The sequence below is a fragment of the Papaver somniferum genome, chromosome 5, assembly GCF_003573695.1.
Source record: "Papaver somniferum cultivar HN1 chromosome 5, ASM357369v1, whole genome shotgun sequence".
Taxonomy (NCBI): Eukaryota; Viridiplantae; Streptophyta; class Magnoliopsida; order Ranunculales; family Papaveraceae; genus Papaver; species Papaver somniferum.
In genome coordinates this window covers 90595961-90619859 of record NC_039362.1, presented here as the reverse complement: position 1 = coordinate 90619859, position 23899 = coordinate 90595961, and the positions used below count along the sequence as shown (strand labels likewise).

At 35.2% G+C, this 23899-nt stretch overlaps 1 protein-coding gene across 1 annotated transcript; it reads right to left on the bottom strand.

The window, feature by feature from the left end:
• Positions 1 to 432: 432 nt before the first annotated feature.
• LOC113282185 (vacuolar-sorting protein BRO1-like) lies at positions 433 to 5088 on the bottom strand. The gene is made up of 8 exons (XM_026531150.1): positions 4420 to 5088; positions 3113 to 4063; positions 2665 to 2754; positions 2460 to 2528; positions 2195 to 2335; positions 1960 to 2008; positions 1746 to 1849; positions 433 to 1207 (listed from the first exon to the last, which is right to left on the bottom strand). The coding sequence occupies exons 1-8, from the start codon at positions 5086 to 5088 to the stop codon at positions 650 to 652; spliced, it is 2631 nt and encodes an 876-aa protein (XP_026386935.1). The 3' UTR covers positions 433 to 649.
• Positions 5089 to 23899: the final 18811 nt, after the last annotated feature.

Genomic DNA, 23899 nt, shown 5'->3' with positions numbered 1-23899 from the left:
TCACATGATTACAAAGCTAGTTTGTCGTCAGACATTCATTTAATGAGCCATCAAAATCAATGGTTTTTGAGATGAAACTGGTGGCCGAGGTAAAATGGCGTTCTTTAAGCTTGTTGTCAATTAGCTGTGAAGCTCAGGTGCAGCCTCTTGCATTATTAGAGATGATTCCCTCATCTTAAAGAAGGTAAAACTGATTTTGAGAGTTCTAAGAAGTAAGAACCAGCTCAGCAGCTCATAATCTCGCCAGATTATTTGCTCAACTCCGTTATGATGATGACAGGTGAAATTTCTCTTCCGAACCCTCTCTGGCCTTCTGCTATTACTGAGAATCTCAGTGATAATTATATGTAAGAATCTCTTTGCATTGTACTTAGGGTTCTTGCGGCCTTTCAAGAGATTACAAAAGAGTGAATGAAAATGTTGAAATCTCACTAAAGAAAACAACTCCTTTACCAGCAACAAACTCGCATTCATTATATGACCGTTTTATTAAACATTACCACACTATTAGTACGAAGTATAAAAGTTTTCATTTCCTCATTCAGATCAATACAAAAGGAAGATCAAGTTCTGAATCATCTGTTACCTAGTATAAATTCACCAACCAAACAAATAGAATGTTATACAGACAAATAAGGAATGGTCCAAACTATTGTTTGTAGTAGCCACCAGGTCCTTGCTGATGAGGAGGGTAAGGACCAGGAGGAACACCGTATGGTGGTGGAGGATGCGATGCAGGTTGCTGTGTATGGGCATTATAGTAGGGACCCCGCCAACCAGGATAAGCTGGTTGCCCATATTCAGGTTGTTGGGGTTGGGGTTGAGAAGGTGGTGGATAGGGGCTACCAGTGGCCTGTAAATGGTAGGGAGGCGGTGGTTGCTGTGTGTTACCATATGGGGGTTGCTGTGGGTTGCCATATGAGGGTGGAGGACGAGCATATCCATGCGCCCCTGGTTGCTCCATGGACTGATGATAATATGGTGCTTGAGGGTGAGAATTTGGTGGAATTTGAGGACCTGGTGGCATCGATGATGTTCTAGGAGCCTGCGGCTGCTGGTTCCCAACGGGAGGATAGGAGTGATTCTTACCGTCCTGAAAGCTAAGACCTGCTACTTGTCTTTGTACCTCTTCCATCATTTCCCTACATTGGATGCTTCTTGTCATGACAAAATCGCTGCACTGCTGCTTTACATTGGTTATTGCATCCTGCTCAATACCACCCCAAAAGAGTTATTCAAATTTCTTAATACTGGAAAATTATAACGTAAAAATGGCTAAAGTATCTTTCTCTTAAGGTGTATCAAATCAACTAAAACTGGGCCTAGTCCAGTACAAAACATGAACCATGCGAGTTTTTGTGAGAATATATATACGCAATTTGAAGAGATAGCTTAAATCTTATTAGAACCTACGCTAAGCATCGAATTTGCACAGCCATCCGATCATAAATGAAGTAGGGTCTTGAGATGAGAACTGTAAGATTATAGATTTCCAATCTTGCATGATGTAAACTTGTTATCTATAATCTCAACTTTTAATCAAATTAGAGGCTTTTATCAATGAAAGCAAGTTATACTCGAGTATATTACCATGTAAGTAACACAAATAAAAAGAGAAGAAGGTAGCCTAAATTAAGCAGAAGATGCAAAATTTATACTACAATATGTTGTTATCTACCTACCACAAAAAGAGAACTCTAAGAGGTAAAAAAGAAGAAGAAAATAGATGCAAAAGTCTTTTTTACCTGAAGAGTAACATAAAATTTCAATCCTTCATTAATATTCTCCTTGATTTCTCGGAACTTAGCTATGGCAGCTTGAATTTGTTTATAGCTCTTCTCACGAGATGCTGGAAAGGTTCCAAAAACAACAATAAATTGCTTGTTCAATAGTCAAATGAGCTCAACAGAGTCTCTCCTGTTTCTTAAAGAATAACCACAAAGAAAATAGTTTGCTCACCTTTGTAGTCTTCAAGATTAAATAAAGCAGCAAATTCATCATTCTGGGCCTGTAGAAAGAAAAAAGTACAATTCAATATGTGTCTACAGTAGATGGGTTTGGTAAACTTTCACTGACTCCTCAGAAGATGAATAAGGATTGAGCGGATACTTCTAGTTCAAAGAAGAGTGCAAGAGAGTTGAAACCAATTTACAAAAATGATAGCGCCACTTCAAAGCTAGAGCAAAGAGATAACCTGAATCTTTACTAATAAGTGTTCTTGTGCATCGATATTTTGTGCAATTTCTTCACAGACATGGTCATATTTGGCAATCTCCTTCCTGAAAAGGTCATCATATGATCCAGGAGAAGTCATCAACTTGGGTAATATATCATCCTGCAACAAAGAGCAAACGATAAACAGCAATATCTTTTAACATCCAAGACCATTTTGGAGTGCATTACTAAGAAGTTCCCTCTACCAAGAATGAACAAATAAACTTCAGGATTCAAAATTGTACCTTCCTTTTCATCTCTTTAAGCATGTCCTCGAGACCCGCACGTTGAGCACCAAGTGTCTCCAAATGTCTCTGCAACAGATGAAAGCATCAGTTGGTAGGTTTGCGAACGCGACCAAAGAAGAATAGCCAACTGACTAGATCAAATAACTAATTCATAGAACATGGCAATGCCTATAAAGACCACCATAAAGAGAAGTAATATTACCAAGCTATGTTTCAAAGCTCCCACAACTGCATCTTCACCGGCGTCCAGTGACATTATTGGCCTTGCAAGAGTAGGAAGTGCAGATTCTATCTGATCCAGATCAAAGTCATATAAGATGGGTTAGGATTTACCGTCCTCTGAACTGAAAACCTAATGGTACTGACTAACATGCATATCATGAAACTGTTGGCAAATCCAGGAGATATTACAGGAATTGATAAAACTAGCATGATGCCAACACCATAAACTGAACTTATAAGGCCAATAGATCGTTAAGCCAACGTTTGCAATAATAATGGGAACCCCAAATCATGACTTATCAAAGTTGCATATAATAGTGCATCAGCTTTCTTCTCTTATTATGGACCAGTAGATTATAAAGTTAGGGTTTGAAGCTAATTTTATACCAAGCATCGCAATGAACACAAAAGCAAAGAAAAGAACGTACCGGCTGTCTGTCAAGGATCTCCATGAGAGCAGCATGATCTCTTATAGAACGCTCAATTCGTCCGTCGCTGTCTGCAGCTTGTTTAAGGTTCCCGGCGAATCTACTCAATCTCTCTTGCAAGTTCTTCGTAAGAGTGCTGGACTGAGGTCTAGTCCATCTTGTCCCAAATTGGGTACGAAATTGAGCATCTTCTCTCGCTTCTTTCTGCAAAAGCTCCTCGGTCTGAACCAACAATTCGTGGTTCACCCTGCTCAAATCCTTAAGCTGTTGTAATTCAGCTTCAAAACCAGATGGACCACCACTAATCTGAACTGCCTCCACATCTTCTTTAATGTCCACTGGGAGACAACTATTCCCTTCCAAAGCAAGAATTGATTCAGGGAGTTCCATTTCTTTAAGCCTCACTCTGGTTAACTCGCTCCCTTGCTGCAGCTTCTCGGCTTGTGTCCTGATGATATCATCAACCATTTCAGTGTACCTAGAAAGGGCCTTAAAGGAACTGTCAGGGACAAGACTTGCAAACATCTTCTCTTTGCTTGCATCCAAAACTTCACCCATGGGCGTGGGCTTGACCAGAGAATGTGCTGGAAGAGGGGGCAACGAGTCAGGTGCAGGAACCCTCATGAGATAAACTCTGTTATTTTCTTTAACAGCTGTCTCTAGATTGCGATTCATCATAACTTCTAATCTATTAATTGAATCAACAACCTGTTGGGCAACCCCTTTCGTATATTTCTTTGCCTCTGTCAAGGTACTAATTCCACTCTTCAATCGTGCGATTTCTTCCGCAATCTCCTCTTTAGCATGTAGTTCCAAACCTGACCTGTAGCAAGCCTCAGCATGAAACAGAGCTGCCTTTAGCTGTACATGATACACCCATGATCGGTCGAAATGCTGGTTGAGAGGAGCAAGATTCAAAGCTGAAAAAGCGTCTTCGTAGAAAATAGCAACCTGTACCCAATCCACATATATTCAGTACATTTAGCTTAAACTCACACAAAGAGTAAATAAATGAATTGTAGACTATATCACTAAGCTAAGTTCACATATAAGTGTGTTTTCTTCGACTAACTATGGTGCATGCTCAACCCCCTGAAGTCTTAATGAGTACAACTCAACAACCACCAGAACAAGATTTATATGATCCAGAATCTATCTAAATACCAAAAAGATGTGACTATTCCAAGACTGCAAACCCAGATAATAAACCTTAAGTGCCTCACACAATTTTAGACAGTTATAGTTGTTTTATGGCCAACTGCAATACAAAAGATTATACTAATTGAGAGAGAAATGTAAGAACTGACCTGCCTTGAGACCTTAGAACAAAGACCAGGACCTCTACCTTCAGAAGTAACTTTCTCAAAGAAGCATTCCTGTGCTTGAGCAAGCATAAGTCTCTCTAACATACCAGCACAATCAACAGAAACATCCAAAGTATTCGAAGACGAACCAGTCGTAGCTTTCATTGATTCATTATCTCTAAGATAAGCAAAAACACCAGCAGATGCCATAAACATATTACAAGCAACTTTCAAACCATTAGCTGATGATCTATCAGCATTCAAAGCAATTTGACTATAAACAGCACCTAAATTAAACAACACAGCAGCTTTCTCAAGATGTATATTCTGTTGTGATGCTTTCAATTTAGTCTTAAAAGCATCATACCATATAAAACTAATTGAATTCACATGATCTTTATCTGGTGATATTGGAAATCTTGATTCTAACACAACTAGGGTTTTGAAATATGATTGGTATAGATCACGACGAATTTCAGGTGTATCTGTTGATGATTTCTCAATATCTGATCTATATTGTTTCACAATCTGTAAATCATCTTCTAGGTTTTGAGCTTCGCGTTCTGAATAATGAGTGCAGATGTAATTCCGTAATGGTCTGTATAATTCTACTGAGACTGTTTTCTTCTCGTGGATTGCTAACATCACATTCATTGCAGATGATGCTGCCATGGTTTGTTCTCGATTTTGAATCAACTCAGCTGAATTTTTTTTTTGATGATTTGATATGGAATTTGGGATTTGGGTGTTTTTTTTTCTTCGTCGTGAAGGAAAAATCGAGACGGGAAAAGTCTTTGTCCTGTATCTTACCTGATCTGATAACAAGTGTTCAAGGGGTCCGGAAAGTTGATCTAGGCACCTATGTATTCAAGGAAGGCACGCACAAACGGTCCAAAACCAGAAGGCACGAGGGAAAAAAAATCAGAAAAAGTACCTTCTTTTTCTTTTCCGGTTCCTCGTATTGGTTTTTTACTTTTAGAAATCATCCTAAAATTTTGTTGCCGACTAGATTTCCAACAATTCAAGTTAATTAAGTCAAAAAGTTATTTTTTAAGGTGTTTCTAAATAAACTTTGGCAGCCCTAAAACTATCAATATGGTTTAAGTTTCCACAGTTGAAAAGCTTCACTTGGAAGGAGACTGCCTTAATGTAGTAAAGGCAATCAATGATAGTACCACAAGTGTTAGGGTGGACAAACAATAACGTTGTTAGAGATTGTAGGAGTTTTCAGTCTTGCAAGTGCTTTTTTTATGATCGATAAAGAATATGGTGTTGGCGAGTTTCGAACTCAGATCACTGGTATCATCACCCAGTAACTTTACCGTTGTACTACAATGACACCGGTCAGTCTTGGAAGTACACTTCTGTACATAGAGATTCAAATGAGGTAGCGATCTCTCTTGCTAGAAGAGCTAAAACAAGTAGAGTCAATCAATCATGGGATTCAATATTCCATGTATGGTTAAAATCTCTCATAAGAGATGAACTGAATGTTTCTATCTTTTAAGTTCTTATCAATAAGATTCTTTTCTTATTAAAAAAAAAAGGATCAATTAACAAAACATAATTATCATTGGATATTTAGTATCTAACGGTTAATATATTGAATGACATGGCACGAGAATTAGTTTTGATTTGTGTTTGATAGCGTATCACTTTCAGATTGTAAACAAAAACTGAATATCTTAGCTTCTCTAAACTCTGCTTCTTTAGATTAAATTTTTATTTTCAGCGGAGGGTTCTCTTCTTATCATAGTAGCCTACAATGAAATTTCTCAGGTAAGTGGATCCAAGATATTCATTGCGACTAAGCACCACTATAGTTATTCGCCTATTCATTAGACATGATGAGAATCAGTTGACTAAGCACCACTGCCATGCCTTTTGCCGCCACCACCAATGTCATTCTAAGTAAAACAATGAAAGGAATATTTTTGTTTACTTTATTTATTGGACCGGAAGAAAGGACTAATTATGCTATCATTCTTCCCAACTTCAATGTCAAACTCATCAAATTTGCTGTAAAACGCTTTCTCTAACCCTAAATTTGATAGAGACTCAACAAACATTTTCACCACCGTTTCATGTTCAATCCCGCTACTCAATTAGTAAGTTATTCACTATCTCAAGATTTCAATCTGTAGCAAGTTTGATTTAACACATGCATATACACATTTATGGTTTAAATGAAAATTTTCCATTGTCTTTTTCTTATTCTCGGCTTGATTATAAGTGATTAAGCCAAACAGATCTTTTCGTTAATATATCCTGACCCAAAAAATAGGTGTATCCAAACATCTTAATTTTTTTTAAGATGTTTTGATACCAAAATCATAACTCAACCTTAGAAGCCAGAAGCAAAAAAAAAAAAAAATCCTTCATAAAAAATTAACTTTCTTTAACAAAAAAATCATTCTAAAATTTTATTCCCAATCTAGTTTTTCGACTTAATTAAGCCGAAAAAACTTTTAATGTGCATTTAAACATCTAGTGTGTAAATATTCTGAATCACTTGCCTTTTATGTTAGAATTGTAAAATCTCCAATGACTTCTTAAATGGGGAAGTATCAAGCAAAAAGGATGGAAACAGAGAAGTTGTGAGGGGGATCAATGCCATGCACTACAATAGTGACGAGTTGATGATTCTCTTGAAGGAATTTTTACTATAAGTACTTCTTGTCGTAATTTGGAGGATAATTTTCGTTGGGTTTTGATTGGTTTTTCCTATGTTATCAGTTGATCAGAAGTAATAATTATCAGTTGATCAGAAGTATAATTTTTGATTCAAATATCACGTTTGGACTATGTCTGGACTGACACGAAACAAGAAACTAAAACAAATTCAGACGTTCAAAATAATATTGTTTGCACCTAACACATAAGTTCTCTCTCTCTTACTGGCGTTCACTTTTAAATTTGTGTTGATGATGACGTGATATGATGTGATCACGTCAATTTATTCCAAGTCTTTTACCGAAAGAGTTATTTTAATTTTACCCCTCAAAGGTTTCAATTCTCCAAAATATAATTAACGCACAATTATTAGGTTACAACTTATCAATCTTTACATGTTGTGTGTTAGATTTATCTATCTACAACCATTGAACGGCTAGAAAAAAAACACACAAATCTCAAATCAACTTATTTGTTGGTTTTTAACGAGGCAACAAAAACGAGTACCTTTTCAAGTTATTCCTTATGTATCTTTTATGAAGCGGGTGATTTGGGCTCACATTGGAGGCATATACCTACCTAGGGAAACCTTTAGTGATCTAGTTCAAGTTTCTTAGCCGGTTTATTTATATAAACCAATCATTCTCAAAAAAGAAAAAAAAACTTATTTTACATTTATTATTTACATTTATCCTATTTTTTTATCCTTATTCCATGATGATAAATCTATGTATCCGTCCTATAATAAAATCCTTGATTTAAAGTCTTAAAATGACGGATGATAATTTAAAGTCCTAAAATGATTACAGTAGGACACTATAATCAAGATGGTGAAGACCATCAACTGAAACAAACTTAAAACGTTTTAATTTTTAATTAATTTTATGTTTCCTTTGATATGAGGAAAAAAAAGGGGGTAAGATGTAAAAGACTTTTTTTGGTACCATTCTTCACAATTTAGAGAGAGAAGTTATGAACGAAACTTGTATCTGTACTAGTCAACTGGTTATTAGGACTTCGTACTACAACCATTTAAATCCGTTTGTTGTATTCTTTTTAAAGTCATTTTTTCTCCCTTTTGTGTGTATTCTTTTTAAAACCATTCTTTCTCCCTTTGTTGTATTCTTTCTAAGAAGCCATTCAGTAAGTTTGTAACCCATAATAGAGAAGATGAAGAAAAACCCATATTTTTTGGTAAGATTTCATGCTTCTTACTTTGTTTTTGAAGATAACAACTTAAAATATTGTATAAGAAGACAACTGTTTCTTCATGATTTATATATATACTTTGATTTCTATATACATTGTATATCATCATATTTCATATCATTAAAAGTATATTTCTTGTTACTGTTGAAAAAATATTATCGCCATATTTTGGATTCAAATTCTAAAAGAGTGCATTGTATATCACCATATTTCATATCATTAGAATTATATTTCTTGTTATTGTTAAAAAAATATTATCGCCATATTTTGGATACAAATTCTTAAAGAGTAATATAGTGACTTGATGGAAAAATAACACAACTATCTATCTACTTTAAAGGCAGAGTTTTGAGTTTCACAATTTTGGTCTATAATTTGTATGTTAAGTTGATGTTTCTTCATGTTTCGGATTGTTACTATTGTTTACTTATATTCATATATACTTCGAATGATCATCTTGAAGATAACAGCTTCAAACATTCTATAAGAAGATAACATGCTTCTTCATGCTTCAGAATAATTACTACTGTTTACTTTGGTTATCTCTGAGTTTGAATTCCTTTTTGATAAATCTTCAAATACTTTGCACATCTATATGACAGGGGGGTCATTGATGGTTGGTGTGGTATTGAAAGACCAAGTCAAAGCCATTGTAATGGGGGCAGATACAAGGGTTCTGGATGGTGATGATATCGATATGAACTTACTCGGAGGTAATAACAAATTTTCTTTTAAGTTGGGATTTTTTTTTAAAAGTTTGAGATTTTTTTTTTAAGTTGGGATTTTTTTTTTTTAAGTTTGAGATTTATTTATTTTTAAGTTGGGATCGGATGACAAAAGGGTTTGTCTACAAATCACCCTTTTTAAAATCGTAGATAATCTTGCTAACTAAGGACTAGATACAACTCTTCTTGTTAGATTTTTATTTTTTTATAAATAGGATTTTAGGTTTAAAGATTATTTCAATATGTTTTTGGAAGTTAGAGCTTATCATTTTTTATTTGAAATGTATGAAAGAATCTGGTGAAATGTTGTTCAAAAGCATTGACGTATATCACCATATAGTATCATCTTCTGAAAACATTTCCATCTAATTACTGTAATAGTATGTAAAAGCATTGTTACAAAGTTTATCTCATTCATCTTAATACCGTATACTTTTAAAAAGATTATACAGAGGATAAAAATTCTTTCATAAAAGTCTGTCTTAAAGTTTTGATAAAGTTTCTTTCATGAAAGTCTGTCTTAAAATTATGTCTGTAATTACGATTTTATTTATGTATTTTTATCATGTCTTTGATTAATAACACAATATATAATAATACACGGGTGAAATCGTTTTTGATAAAATCTTGGTCGGACCCTATTGGGTTATGTCCAAGTGCGGGAGAAGTGTTGGGATAATTGGATCGCTCTGATACCAATTGTTGCCCCAAAGTCTGCGGAAGCGTTAGGTTTCGCACTGCACAACGGTACTCCAATATTTCCAAGAACACAATCACACACACACAAGAAGAACAAGTATTTAACGAGGTTGAATCCTCAGGAAGGAATAAGAAATTTTATATATCATCATCGTATAGGAGGGAGTAATATACAAAGCTTTGAAAGAGAAGAAGAGAACTTCGGTGTGTTTCTACTATGTTCTCTCTATGGATATTTATACATATCAATAGTGAAAAGGCGAGGATACCCAAATATACCTCAAGCTAAAACTTTTCCTACCTATAAGTCCTTTTTCCGAAAGTGATTGTCTATGAACTGAGTCGAGACAATACAACTAATCGGTTCACACTTCATGTGATTGTCTATGGATACGAGATCGAGACAATATAACAACGAAGTATGTTACTTGATAAAAAAAGGTTCGGACTAACCAAACACAATAGGATTCACTTATCAAGTAAATAGGAATTAATGTTTGTGTAATTTACTTTAATTATAATAAAACAATTATAATACGGAAATATAAAGTAAATGACACAGCAAGATTTTGTTAACGAAGAAACCGCAAATGCAGAAAAAATCCGGGACCTTGTCCAGAATTGAGTACTCTCAGGACTAAGACGCTACACAAAATTACACCTAACTTCGTATAGTTTAGACCAAGCAACTAAACCTATAGTTCACCTAGTTCCGTCTGTATTCCCACGCCTCCGACCTTAATCACGTACTTGGAACAATTCCTTTGGTTCGTATTCTAAACAGTAAAGGAACAACAAATCTGTTTGGTATCAACTCTCTTCAACCAAGTGATATGAGTCGGACAAAGGTGTGACGCCTCATTTACTAAACCTGCTTAGCTAATAGTTTAACAACCTAATTGAAGCATCAATTCTATATCAACGATTTTAAGAATCATAAATACATAAAATGAACTAAATCCAGACCCCAAATGTTAAACCCAAAACACTCTGATATCAAGAGATGAAGAACTCTCAAATGATATAAATATATTTGTGTGTTGTTTTACAATAAAGAAAGAAAACACTTATATAGATATACATGAAAATAACTTAGTTTGGTAACGCTTTAAACTACGAAAACGAATATCTTCACTGCACCCTTTCTTATGATAATTGAAAACTGAAGTGGGAACGAGTGAACACATCATCCCAAAAGGGTGCTCAATGGAAACATTTAACTCTCAAGTAATCACTAACATGCTTCACAGTTCTAAAAGAATATAAGTTGAAAGAAACAAGAAGAAGTCATGCATCATGAAGCAAGTGTCACTCTAACCTCGTCAAACTCATTGGAGAAGACGACATGAGAGCAACCCTAATCAATAATAATAACATCGTCCACACAGAGTGCCCATACAAACCATGATTCAGAATATTACCATCAAGATCAGAAAGTTAGACAAACAAGTATAATATGCACACGAATGATTTCCCTCAAATAAAATAGTATATATAATATCAAGATGGATGGCGTACCGCCCTACTAGATACTATTGCCGACGGATGACGTACCGCCCTACTATCTTAATAAGCAGTAATATTAAAACGGATGGCGTACCGCTATACTAAATGAAATAGTTATAATACTATTGCCGACGGATGGCGTACCGCTCTACTATAATAATATTCAACCGGATGGTGTACCAACATACTTAACTTAGCTAAGAGCCGTATGGAAACACAGACAATCCTCGCAAGGAAATCTCACAATGCATATCACAGACAAACATATCGTAGGAAAACATCGTACATGCAGATATAACATGCATTGCATACAAAAGTAACATAGAAGTAATACATCAAAGTACATGCAACCATGCACACAGATAATAAAGTTTCACCATGTTCGTAGATAAAGAAGAACTTAATGATTACAAGAAGGTTACAGAGTTCCCACCTGTTTTTGATGACAAGCCATGCATACCTCAAGATCCACGACCAACTGGTTCATCCTTTGAATCGATCGTTATTAATATAGACTAATGGTTAATCACACAAACACTCTAAGAATTCATCCAATAGACTCATACAAGGTTCAAATCAATATTTCATACAAGTCTCCAGTTAAGGGCTAAGTGGAATAACTAATGACTCTAATTCTATTATTAGTTCGATAACCTGGTAATAAGTGATTTTGGTATAAAACAATATCTACTTATTCAAATAGGGTCAAATTGAGCATCATCGGAAAGCCCTCGAAAAACAATCCAAATTTGCAGAAGGAACTGAAAGCTAATTCGGGCTCTAAGTGTCCCAGAAAATCAAAATACAATTTCTGCTCAAAGGCCAAGCCCATTGGGCCTGACCCGGCGCTGCCCGTTAATCCAATTCAGAACTAAACCTATCTGACTTGGTCTGACACACTAGTCAGACTCTGACTCACAAAATCGGTTCAACTCGGCTAACTCACTGAGTTGGCTCAGACAATTTCACAAACAGTTGATAGGCAGTTCAATTATCTTTTCCAAATTCATACTTCTATATAGCACAAACACCTAACTTTGGTGATCTCTAGATTTCTCAATTATGATCCAAATAAATCTATTAATGGCTCGTTAGAAAGTGTAGGATCTCCTCTACAACTTTGTAGCTTTGACTAGAAGCCAAATCCGATCCGAACATACCTAGAAAAGCCTGTTTACTCTCTTACACGTTGTTGTTCCCAAAAATTCAGTCGCAAAGGGTGATCTTAGAAAATTCGTAACTAATTCCATGATGGTCCAAATTAAGCAAACTCAGGCTCTATAAAAAGGTGAGAGACTAATCTATATTTTCATGCTAAAATCCACGTAATAATAACAACTTAAAATCAATCTTAATCATGCGGGAATATTGAGCAGAGACACACAAACTTCACATAAAACCATGATTTCCAAAGTAATTGATTGAATGGTCTCTTACATAAATTCACTATCTATGAATTACCCAAACATTACCTTTATTATTCTATCAAGTTTATATCATCTCCATCACCAATCATCTTCATCATCATCTTCCTTTTCTACCATGAACACCAAGAACACCTCCTTGTTCCTTATTCTCTCTCTAATTCACTATCTAGATAAAAATACCCTTAAACTTCTCTGTCTAAACATAAATCTCTGATTTTGTATCTTTACTACTATCTCTTTTACAAAACTTACATCCTACCATTATCATGTTATTCTCCTCCTCTTTACTCTCAAGTTTACTCTTCCTAGTTTCATGTTCTTTTATCATTCATCTTACTAATTTTTCATTGAACTAAAACTTACCTGTCTTCTTATCTCCAATAACACCTCCTACTTCCTACCTTTTCCTCAAACATAAACACCACCAGCTTATTCACGTGAAGAAGAAGATAACTCTTCTTTAAATTCAAATTCGAAATTATAATAAATTAAATCCTATTTACTGTTTCACTATACAAAGATTTTGGTTGGTAACCTAACAACAAGCTGGGAAAAAAATTCCATTGCCGGGATTTTAACCCGGGTCGTCTGGGTGAAAGCCAGGTATCCTAACCGGACTGTTTCACTATGTAATATTTAGGAACTATTAAGGGGTAACCTATTACTAGAGAGAGGTCCACATGAAACTAAGGTTCGGTCGAAAGTTGTCAACGGTCAGAGGTTCCGGTCAGCGTCAGCGATTAAACGGTCAACAGAAAAGTCAACTACGGTTGACTTTAGTCAAACCTCGACATCTAAATTTCAGAGTGCGATAACTTTCTCGTTCAAGGTCCGTTTGATGCCTTCGAGTAGTCGATTTCGCATAAGTTTTCGAGATCTATCCAACTGTACTAGTTTTGTAATCAAATTATTGTTAGATTAATTTCTATCAATTGAAATATAAGTTAACTAATCGAGCCATTAGCGACTAAATCGTCTCTTGACTAGTCTGATATCATTAACGATCTTGAGGGTCCTTACAAAAGGCTCTTCTGCTTATCTTAACATAAACTCCTTCGTCAGGTCCTTAGATCTATCTTATGTTCGATTACCGAAGTAATCGTTTAAGATTAAGCCAACAACACTATTAATCCAAAGAATTGTGTTGATGCCGATCTACTCAATTAATCAATCCAATCTATCACAAGGATAAACCGATTATTATCTGAATCCTCTTTTACCGAAACAAGTATTGTGCACACCAAAGATTATGAACCCACAAATCAGAAATCTTCAATATCTTCTTCGTCTTCAAATCTTCTTAGATCTTCAATAAACACCTGCACACAATCACTTGAATCTCTTGTGATCAATCACGCACAGAACTGAGTCTGTTAACAATGGATTATCACAATATCGTCTTTAGAACTAACAAGAGTCTAAAGATCCCTGTCGAAACTCTGAACTAGTTTGCGTGAATCTTATATCAGAAGAGAAGATTCTCAAGCATAAACAAACTAGGTGCAATCAAAGTTCAACCACCGTTAGTCAATCAAATCAATGAAAACAAAAGATAAACCTCAATTATCTAGTTTCCCACCAACGGTACACGCTAGAGCTTCTCAATCCCAAAGAAGACTTTAAACTGAGCGGCCGTAAGAGATTTCGCCTAATTAGGTTACTCTCCTCTCCGAATAGGCGGCTACACCAGTAACAACACAACAAAGAGGAAGCTTGTTGTTACGAAGGATTAGTTTGATAGAAAGGCAATCTTCAAGTATTTATAGACAAGGAAGTTTGGACACCAAGGAATTTCCAAAACCGAAAATATTCTCAAGATATTCATTAAAGCACAAATTCGGTTTTCATAATTCCTGGAAATGCTCTGTCCAAAAATAATAATCGAAATCTCTCGAAAAATCTCTAATTAGTAAATGCACATTACTAATTCTTATTTCCCTACAAAATAAAGTTAAATACCTTAATTAAAAGATTCTTAACTTATTTATGTTTCAATCCTGGGATTCTCTTCCCTTAGCTATTAAGGAATAACTTTGAACAATTAAATAATAAACATTCATAGCACATGTTTAAAGTATGTCGACATCCTTACTTTGTAAGTTCTCTTTCACACTTACAACCTTGAAACCGATTTGCCACACTTCCAAACAAATTTAGAATTGGTTCATCTGACTTTCAAGAACTATGTGATTGATCAAATAACATTCAATGACAATCATGGGTTTATCGGTTCTACGAAAACAAGTTTCGGTTCTACCTTCCATGTGAGTACTGTGCATAGTCACACTAGCTTTCCAAAATTCAGTTGACTAGGTACTAGGATCGGTTCCCCACATATATATGGTATCTAACTTATATTTGTTGCAGATGTCCATAGGACCGATTCCCCTTTGCCTAAAAACGTGTTGCACATGTTCATAGGATCGGTTCCCCTTTCTGCTATAAACCTTGTTGCACCTCATACAAGAATCGGTTCCCCTTTGTGATGTACTGCGCCTCTTACTAGGATCGGTTCCCCTTTCCCATATTTGGTCAGACATAAAATCACAAACCCGATCATACCATCTCAGGTGATTACTTAAGATCGGTTTCACTAATAAAAGTCATACCAATACCTAAGTCAGGCCTTTGTGAATAGTTCTACCAAGAACACATACAAGTTGTGAGCGGTTATACTCAATTACACATATTGGTTGTTCATAAGATAATTAATGAATAACAAAACCAATAACACATGGCAATTTCCTTTTCGGTTCACAAACAAGTTTATGAACTTACTTCCATAGAACACATGTAAACATTGTTCCCTTGGATGAAATCCTCACCTCATACCCATACATAATCACAATAGCATTCAAATGATTATGGCGATGTCTTATCTACAAAGTTTAATGGTTAAGCAATAAACCTCGTATTGTATTCCTTAATACTATGTCTATCTAGAGTTCAAATATGCTTTGCATTTTTGTTTTCGATATGCACGACTTGAAAGATACGTTATGGAGTTCAAGTCAAATATCACTAACCTCAAGTAGAAGGATGATTGTTGTCGTTGTAGCTCCTTGCTTCTTCACATCTTCAAGACTTCGCAATACTTGTAATGTCTCATATCCTAATACTTTCAAGCTAACCTATACGAAGTTAACTCTAGTACATAATCAAATGACTCTTAATATGAGTTTTGATTCACTATAATATGACAACCAAACTTGACATACCAATGCTTGGTGGGTTCAACCGAGCTATGCTCTAACAATCTCCCCCTTTGTCAATTTTAGTGACAAAACTTTTATATCATATGGATAAACAAATTACAAGAATTCATTACACATACGTTTGATTCCCGAATTCAACATCACAGTAAACTGCTTACATTCAATCCTTGAAAATGCCGATGTTGACATTATAATAACAAAGTTAATATTCCCCCTAAGGAAGATAGGTAGATATTCAATCCACACGTCTTTGTTATACCAATTCATATGACATGTTACTCCCTCTTAGTCTGTGCTTTCACTCTTTCGTTTAGATAAAACATTTAAACACCAATGTTCTTTTCCTTAGCGATACCAATCAATATAAAATCAATTCCAGTATCACTTGTTTACTCCATATATTTCTCCCCCTTTTTCACAAAATGACAAAGAAACGAAAAAAAAGGACAACACGAAAAGAAACTTACAAATCTCAAAATAGACTTGGAACCTGTAGAGTTAGGCACGAGGGTTCCACACATCATGTTCTGATAACCAATATCAGAACCGAAACTACAAGTAATTTTATTTTGATATGTTACCAAGGAAACAATTGTCCGAAACAATATTTCCAATTTAGTTTAGCAAAACAGAAATCAACTAAGCACCTTAGTCCCTTTGCTAAACCGATTGTTCAAAAACAACCGCTTAATTCGATAAGACCAAAATAAAGATAACTCTATTTTTCTCACCAAGTTCTAATTATCCATAAACTTAGACCTTTTAATTTTAAACAAGACAAGTACTAGGTTAGTTAACTAGCATTTCTTGTTAAGGCATTCGATTAGACTTGAATAACCGAAACCTCACTTCAATAAGTCTAACTAAGATCAGAATTAACTTAGTTTCTCTTATCCGGAATCGAATTGGACTAAACAACTAACCCCGTACACTTTTTATTTCGTTAAACCATAAATAATTCATACAAACCAACATAAATCAACTTGCATAATTATTCACCTCAACCGGAAGCAATTGAAACAACATAAGCATTAAAACACCGCAATTGCACCGAATTTTTGTAAGCCAAAACAATTGATACCACACAATAAAGCAAGACAACAATGATTTTTCTTAACCGGAACCAACTGAATCAAACACATCCACATACTCATCATGGAATAAACATCAATTGAACCGAAATTTTGTTAAGCAAAAGCAATAAATATATATGATATAAACTCATGCTTTTCTTGAACAAGGAAACAATTAACTAACAAGATTGTTACCTCAAATTTCGCATCCACTTCTCCAATATGATTGCATCTTCGTCCAGGGAGAATTGATATCAAAATATCATCATGTTGTCATCCTTATGCAAAAACAAAAGAATAACAACAACCAACCTTTACCAGAGAAAGGCTGAAAATCGGTTTTAACAATTGCAAGCAAAAGTTGAAAACCGTCGAAACACATATGCTTTTATGCTAAACCAAAACTGATTCAACATATTGTGACTTTTCACATATTGTTTCTACCAGAACCCCTCATGGTTCTTTGATAAAGCCTCCGAACATGGGCTAGAACTTAATCCTGCTAAATCAAAAAGTCATCCAAACCACAAGGGTTCACAATATATGAGATCGAATATTAAGGTAGTAAAACCGAAATCAGACATCCCATAAACATACATAGCAATAAGATAAAAGCATGCAAGCACAGGCTATGTAAACCGAAAACTATCACAAGAAAAATTATAAATCAAATAATTTTATTCATAATAGTTTTATTCATAATAGACCAATACAATCATTGAAAGAAATCAAATATTGATGTCTATTTTTCTAGATTAAGTATTACAGTAGCTAACTTAATCTCTAGTGGTGCTATTATTGATCATTGAGGTCTCTTCAGTGTTCAAACTCTTAAAGCATGTCTCAAGAGACTTGTCCGCAACCACTTCTTGTTTTTTTGAGAACTTCAAGTTGAAGCTTCAAAATTTCAAGTTCACCTTTCATCTCTTTAATTTTAACTTTTAGTTCACCTCGATCTTGAATTAAGGTAAAGATATTTCCTATGAGTTCTTCAAACTCATGCATACTCATACCATTAGTAGGAAACCACTTGGTAAAATCTGAATCATTGATAGCAAAAAGACATGATTCTTCTTGAGATCTAACAGAGTTATGATCAGGTTTGATTCTTGAGATAATCTTCCTGATTCTTCGATATGGGACAAACCCTTGGCAGTTTTCTTTTTACTTTTCGTGCTTCCCTTCTATCACTCCTTGTAACACTGCGAGTTATAGGAGACATCCTTATCAGGGAAAGACAATACTCCTAAGAGAAGATTTTTTAGGGTTCTCGAAAGTATACACAAATATGTATACAAACTTCTCTTTTTATTGAAGAGTAGAATTAGAAGACATTCCATAACTATCTCTAATTACCGAAAATGGGAACAAACATTAATACGTGCCCCTGATTTTTATGTGCTTTTCTCATCCAATTAAGGGAACGAGATGGAATGAGAGTGCACAACTTTGATACAACTAAGTTGCATCGGAGTAAGCTTTTTCCAGCTTACAGCGAATATCAGAAACATGGTTCATATTTCTCTTCGGGAATTTCTGCCCAAAATATTTTCTCCCAAGACGATGATCTTTTCTTACTAGAGAGATATGATCATATGGAGAAAACGTACTAATGTGAGAATTCTCAGAGATATATCAATCTCTCTTAATTCTTTCAATGAGATTTTCATAAGATTTTCTCATTATAAGGACTTCCTTATTTTCCACATTAGTGTGATTGTCTGAAACAACTATCGGAAATTCCCGATTGTTTCTTTTGGCAGAGATTTTCCCTTTCCCTTCCTTATGAAGTCGTTCCTTATCAAAACCAGAATTGTTTCGATATTGGTGCAGAGGAACCTTTTTCCAGAAACGATTATCAACTCTTTCCTTTGACTCTTTTGAGTTGATCTTATCGGGATGTGGTATAATCTGTCTTTCTACTGAGGAATAATCTTTCAGTTTTTTAAGACAATAAACTTCCTTCAAAAATTTTACCACCGCGTGTTGAAGAAGTATAAGCTTCTTGTCAAGTGACTGAAAATTGTATTCCTTACAATCACCACGGAATCGGTTCAAAGTTTCCTTTGGACAAGATTTCGTTTGATCATCAGTAGATCTAGAAACTGGTTTCTTATCCTCTTCCAACTTGATGTAGTTAAGAAAACTACCATCATCTTGATCTGTTTCAGATGTGATTAAACCGGTTTTGTCACAATTTGTAAAAGTCGAGCAAGGACTTTTAGTTTCCTCATCAGAAGAAATCACAACAACATCATTAGTTAGAATCATATGACGTGTCTCTTTATCTGTAAGAGATTTACCAAGAGCCTCTAGTTTGATAATGAGATCCAGTTTCTCTTTGGCTAGACAATTCAGTTGAATGTGTTTTTCTCTGATCTCCTGTTTAAGAAGATTTGACTCTGTCTTTAAAATGAGAACTTTAGAAGACAGAGATTGTATAGGCCTTAGGAGTTTTATCAACTCTTTATCAGCATCTTCTCTTTCATCATAGACAAACATAGATGTTTTCGTCACTCCTGGATCATGAGTCAACGAAGTAGTAACATCTTCAACTTTTGAGTATTCATACTATTGCAAAACGTTAACCGAATTAGTCATTAGATTTAATTCTTATAGATTGGATCGCATCAAACACAGATTATTAGATCTTTTCGTGTTTGCCTGCTCTGATACCAATTGAAAAGGAGAGGGTACCCAAATTTACCTCAAGCTAAAACTTTTCCTACCCATAAGTCCTTTCTCCGAAAGTGATTGTCTATGGACTGAGTCGAGATAATACAACTAATCGGTACACACCTTGTGTGATTGTCTATGGATATGAGATCGAGACAATACAACAACGAAGTATGTTACTTGATAAAAAGGTTCGGACTTAACCAAACACAATAGGATTCACTTATCAAGTAAATAGGAATTAACGTTTGTGTAATTACTTTAATTATAATAAAACAATTATAATGTGGAAATATTAAGTAAATGACTCGGCAAGGTTTTGTTAACGAGGAAACCGCAAATGCAGAAAAACCCCGGAACCTTGTCCAGAATTGAATACTCTCAGGATTAAGCCGCTACACAAAATTACACCTAATTTCGTATAGTTGAGACCAAGCAACTAAACCTATAGTTCACCTAGTTCCGTCTGTATTCCCACGCCTCTGACCTTAGTCATGTACTTGGAACAATTCCTTTGGTTCGTATTTCAAACATTAAAGGAACAACAAATCTGTTTGGTATCAACTCTCTTCAACCAAGTGATATGAGTCGGACAAAGGCTCTTCTGTTTATCTTAACATAAACTCCTTCGTCAGATCCTTAGATCTATCTTATGTTCAATTACCGAAGTAATCGTTTAAGATTAAGCCAACAACACTGTTAATCCAAAGAATTGTGTTGGTGCCGATCTACTCAATTAATCAATCCAATCTATCACAAGGATAAACCGATTATTAATTGGATCCTCTTTTACCGAAACAAGTATTGTGCACACCAAAGATTATGAACCCACAAATCAGAAATCTTCAATATCTTCTTCGTCTTCAAATCTTCTTAGATCTTCAATAAACACCTGCACACAATCACTTGAATCTCTTGTGATCAATCACGTACAGAACGGAGTCTGTTAACAATGGATTATCACAAGATCGTCTTTAGAACTAACAACAGTCTAAAGATCCATGTCGAAACTCCGAACTAGTTTAAGTGAATCTTATATCAGAAGAGAAGATTCTCAAGCATAAACAAACTAGGTACAATCAAAGTTCAACCATCGTTAGTCAACCAAATCAATGAAAACAAAAGATAAACCGCAATTATCTAGTTTCCCACCAACGGTACACGCTAGAGATTCTCAATCCCAAAGAAGACTTTAAACTGAGCGGGCGTAAGATATTCTGCCTAATTAGGTTACTCTCCTCTCCGAATAGACGGCTACACCATTAACAACACAACAAAGAGGAAGCTTGTTGTTACGAAGGATTAGTTTGCTAGAAAGGCAAACTTCAAGTATTTATAGACAAGGAAATTTGGACACCAAGGAATTTCCAAAACCGAAAATATTCTCAAGATATTCATTAAAGCACAAATTCGGTTTTCATAATTCCTGGAAATGCTCTGTCCAAAAATAATGATCGACATCACTCGGAAAATCTCTAATTAGTAAATGCACATTACTAATTCTTATTTCCCTACAAAATGAAGTTAAATACCTTAATTAAAAGATTCTTAACTTATTTATGTTTCGATCTTGGGATTCTCTTCCCTTAGCTATTAAGGAATAACTTTGAACAATTAAATAATAACCATTCATAGAACGTGTTCAAAGTATGTCGACATCCTTACTTTGTAAGTTCTCTTTCACACTTACAACCTTGAAACCGATTTGCCACACTTCCAAACAAGTTTAGAATTCGTTAATATGATTTTCAAGAACTACGCGATCGATCAAATAACATTCAATCACAATCATGGGTTTAACGGTTCTACCAAAACAAGTTTCGTTTCCACCTTCCATGTGAGTATTGTCCATAGTCATACTATATTTCCAAAATTCGGTTGACTAGGTACTAGGATCGGTTCCCCACATATATTGGTATATCTAACTTATATGTGTTGCACATGTCCATAGGATCCGTTCCCCTTTGCCTAAAAACATGTTGCACATGTTCATAGGATCGGTTCCCATTTCTGCTATAAACCTTGTTGCACCTCATACAAGGAATGGTTCCCCTTTGTGATGTACTGCACCTCTTACTAGGATCGGTTCCCCTTTCCCATATTTGATCAGACATAAAATCACAAACCCGATCATACCAGCTCAGGTGATTACTTAAGATCGGTTTCACTAATAAAAGTCATACCAATACATAAGTCAGGCCTTTGTGAATAGTTCTACCAAGAACACAACAAGTCGTGAACGGATATACTCAATCACACATATTGGTAGTTCATACGATATGCAATGAATAATAAAACCAATAACGCCTGGCAATTTCCTTTTCGGTTCACAAACAAGTTTATGAACTTACTTCCTTAGAACACATGTAAAACATTGTTCCCTAGGATGAAATCCTCACCTCATACCCATACATAATCACAATAGCATTCAAATGATTATGGCGATGTCTTATCTACTGTAGTTGCAGGAAATCCTACACTACACCCCTCATATGATTTCGTTATTACTCAACTCATTTTTAGATTTACACTCTTAATTTTATTGATCAATCTTTGAATATTCTTACAAGAAAAGATAAAGGAATCAAGAATGACCTCTGCTCTAGACTTTCTCTCTCCTATTTACTTGTTTCTTACTCAAAAAAGATCTCCCCCCTCCTTTACAACTGAACGACTATTTATAGGGAAATACATAGTGGATGACAGCTAATTTGTCATTTATTTTCGAATATAACTTGCGACATTCTCGCAACCTTACAAATCTTAGTCTCGCAAACTCTCTAATTTTCGCAGGACCATCACATCTTTCTCATGATTTTAGCTGACGTCGTTTATTATATCATTTCTGAAATTTTTCTGCGACGCTGTTGTGTTGTGTTGTTGATAATTTCACTAAGATATTATTGTTGCGAGATTCTGATCCTACATCTTGCCTCTTCTCACATCTTTTCGGCGAAGTAGAGAATGATGTGAGAAATTCCACAGTTATCCATCGTTTCATATTCTGCCTTTATCACACGTATTCTTTCTTCCATCCATTTCTTGACACGTCTTCTGTAATCGCTGCTTTTCAACCGCTCATGTCTTTTCGTCTTAATGGTGTTTATTTCTTCGAGTAAAAAATCTTCCTTATATATTCTTCTTACTCTTTTTCTCACTTTCTTTTTACTTTCTCTTCCCTTTTAATTCTCTCATCTCTGCAACTCTATTGTTCTTCCGTAAATTCCGCTACTGTAGTTCTCCCTTATTTAATCTTCTTACTTTTTATTCATTCCCATACTCTATATTCAAATATGCCTCCAAGTGGCCATAAACATGAGAAGAACTTAAAAGACGTTCAAAAAGATCTTGCAGAGAAAGGTTTCACACTTTCTACCATTCCTGGTGAAAGTGCCAAATCAATTCTTTCTATCAAACTTTTTTCTGATCAATATTGTGATGACCAATCAATCATAATTTCGCTAGGTCAAATTCTCGCAGGTCTTCCCATTCCTCTTTACGACCCAGAAATCCCTCTATTCTATAAAATTCTTGCTCATTCGGGATTTTCGCGAGCTATCTTCCAGCTGATTGGAGATTGCATCCGTCTGATGCTAGAGTTCGCTAATCGTGGTACTGGTAAAGGATCTATGTACTCCAAAAAATTTAGGGATCCTAAATTCGCAGACTTAGAAATAATTGCTGAGAAATATACAGTAGCGAGCTTCTTTGAAAATTATGAATTGATCTCCATGAAGAAAGAGAATACTCGCTGGGGTATTCGTTTGAAAAGGAAAGATAACATTGATGAAGCGAAAATACTTATGCAAGATATTTATTGGCATTCTGGTAAGAACACAACTCCTCGCCAATCCAAAGATGATAAGTGGTGTGTTTTTCCCTTGATGCTAAGAGGGCCTTATATTGCTGGATCAAATATTCTTCCTGAGAATTTCGCTACCTATCAACCTTGGGTATTCGTTTGGCCCGAGAAGGAGAAAGAGGTATGTTTCTTTCAGTTTTGCTCACTTTATATTTCTTTATTTGTCTTTATTCCTTTGTTCGCTGACCCTTGCGATATTCTACAGATCCAAAAACTGAAAGATAGTTATAATAAGACTGGGAGAGCTAGTACCTTGTTAGCTCTTCGCTCATATACATATGAGGTAAGAAAATTTTCTCTTATGATTTTAAACAGTATACTGTTGCTTCCCTTTCTTATTTCTATCTGTGTGTGAAGATTTGTAGTTGCAGGAAATCCTACACTACACCCCTCATATGATTTCATTGTTGATCAACTC

Coding starts and splice junctions, on each gene's coding strand:
- LOC113282185 (XM_026531150.1), bottom strand. CDS start 5,088: ATGGCAGCATCATCTGCAATGAATGTGATGTTAGCAATCCACGAGAAG. Junction 4,064..4,419: donor GTTCTAAGGTCTCAAGGCAG/GTCAGTTCTTAC, acceptor GATTGGGTACAG/GTTGCTATTTTCTACGAAGA. Junction 2,755..3,112: donor AGATCCTTGACAGACAGCCG/GTACGTTCTTTT, acceptor GATCTGGATCAG/ATAGAATCTGCACTTCCTAC.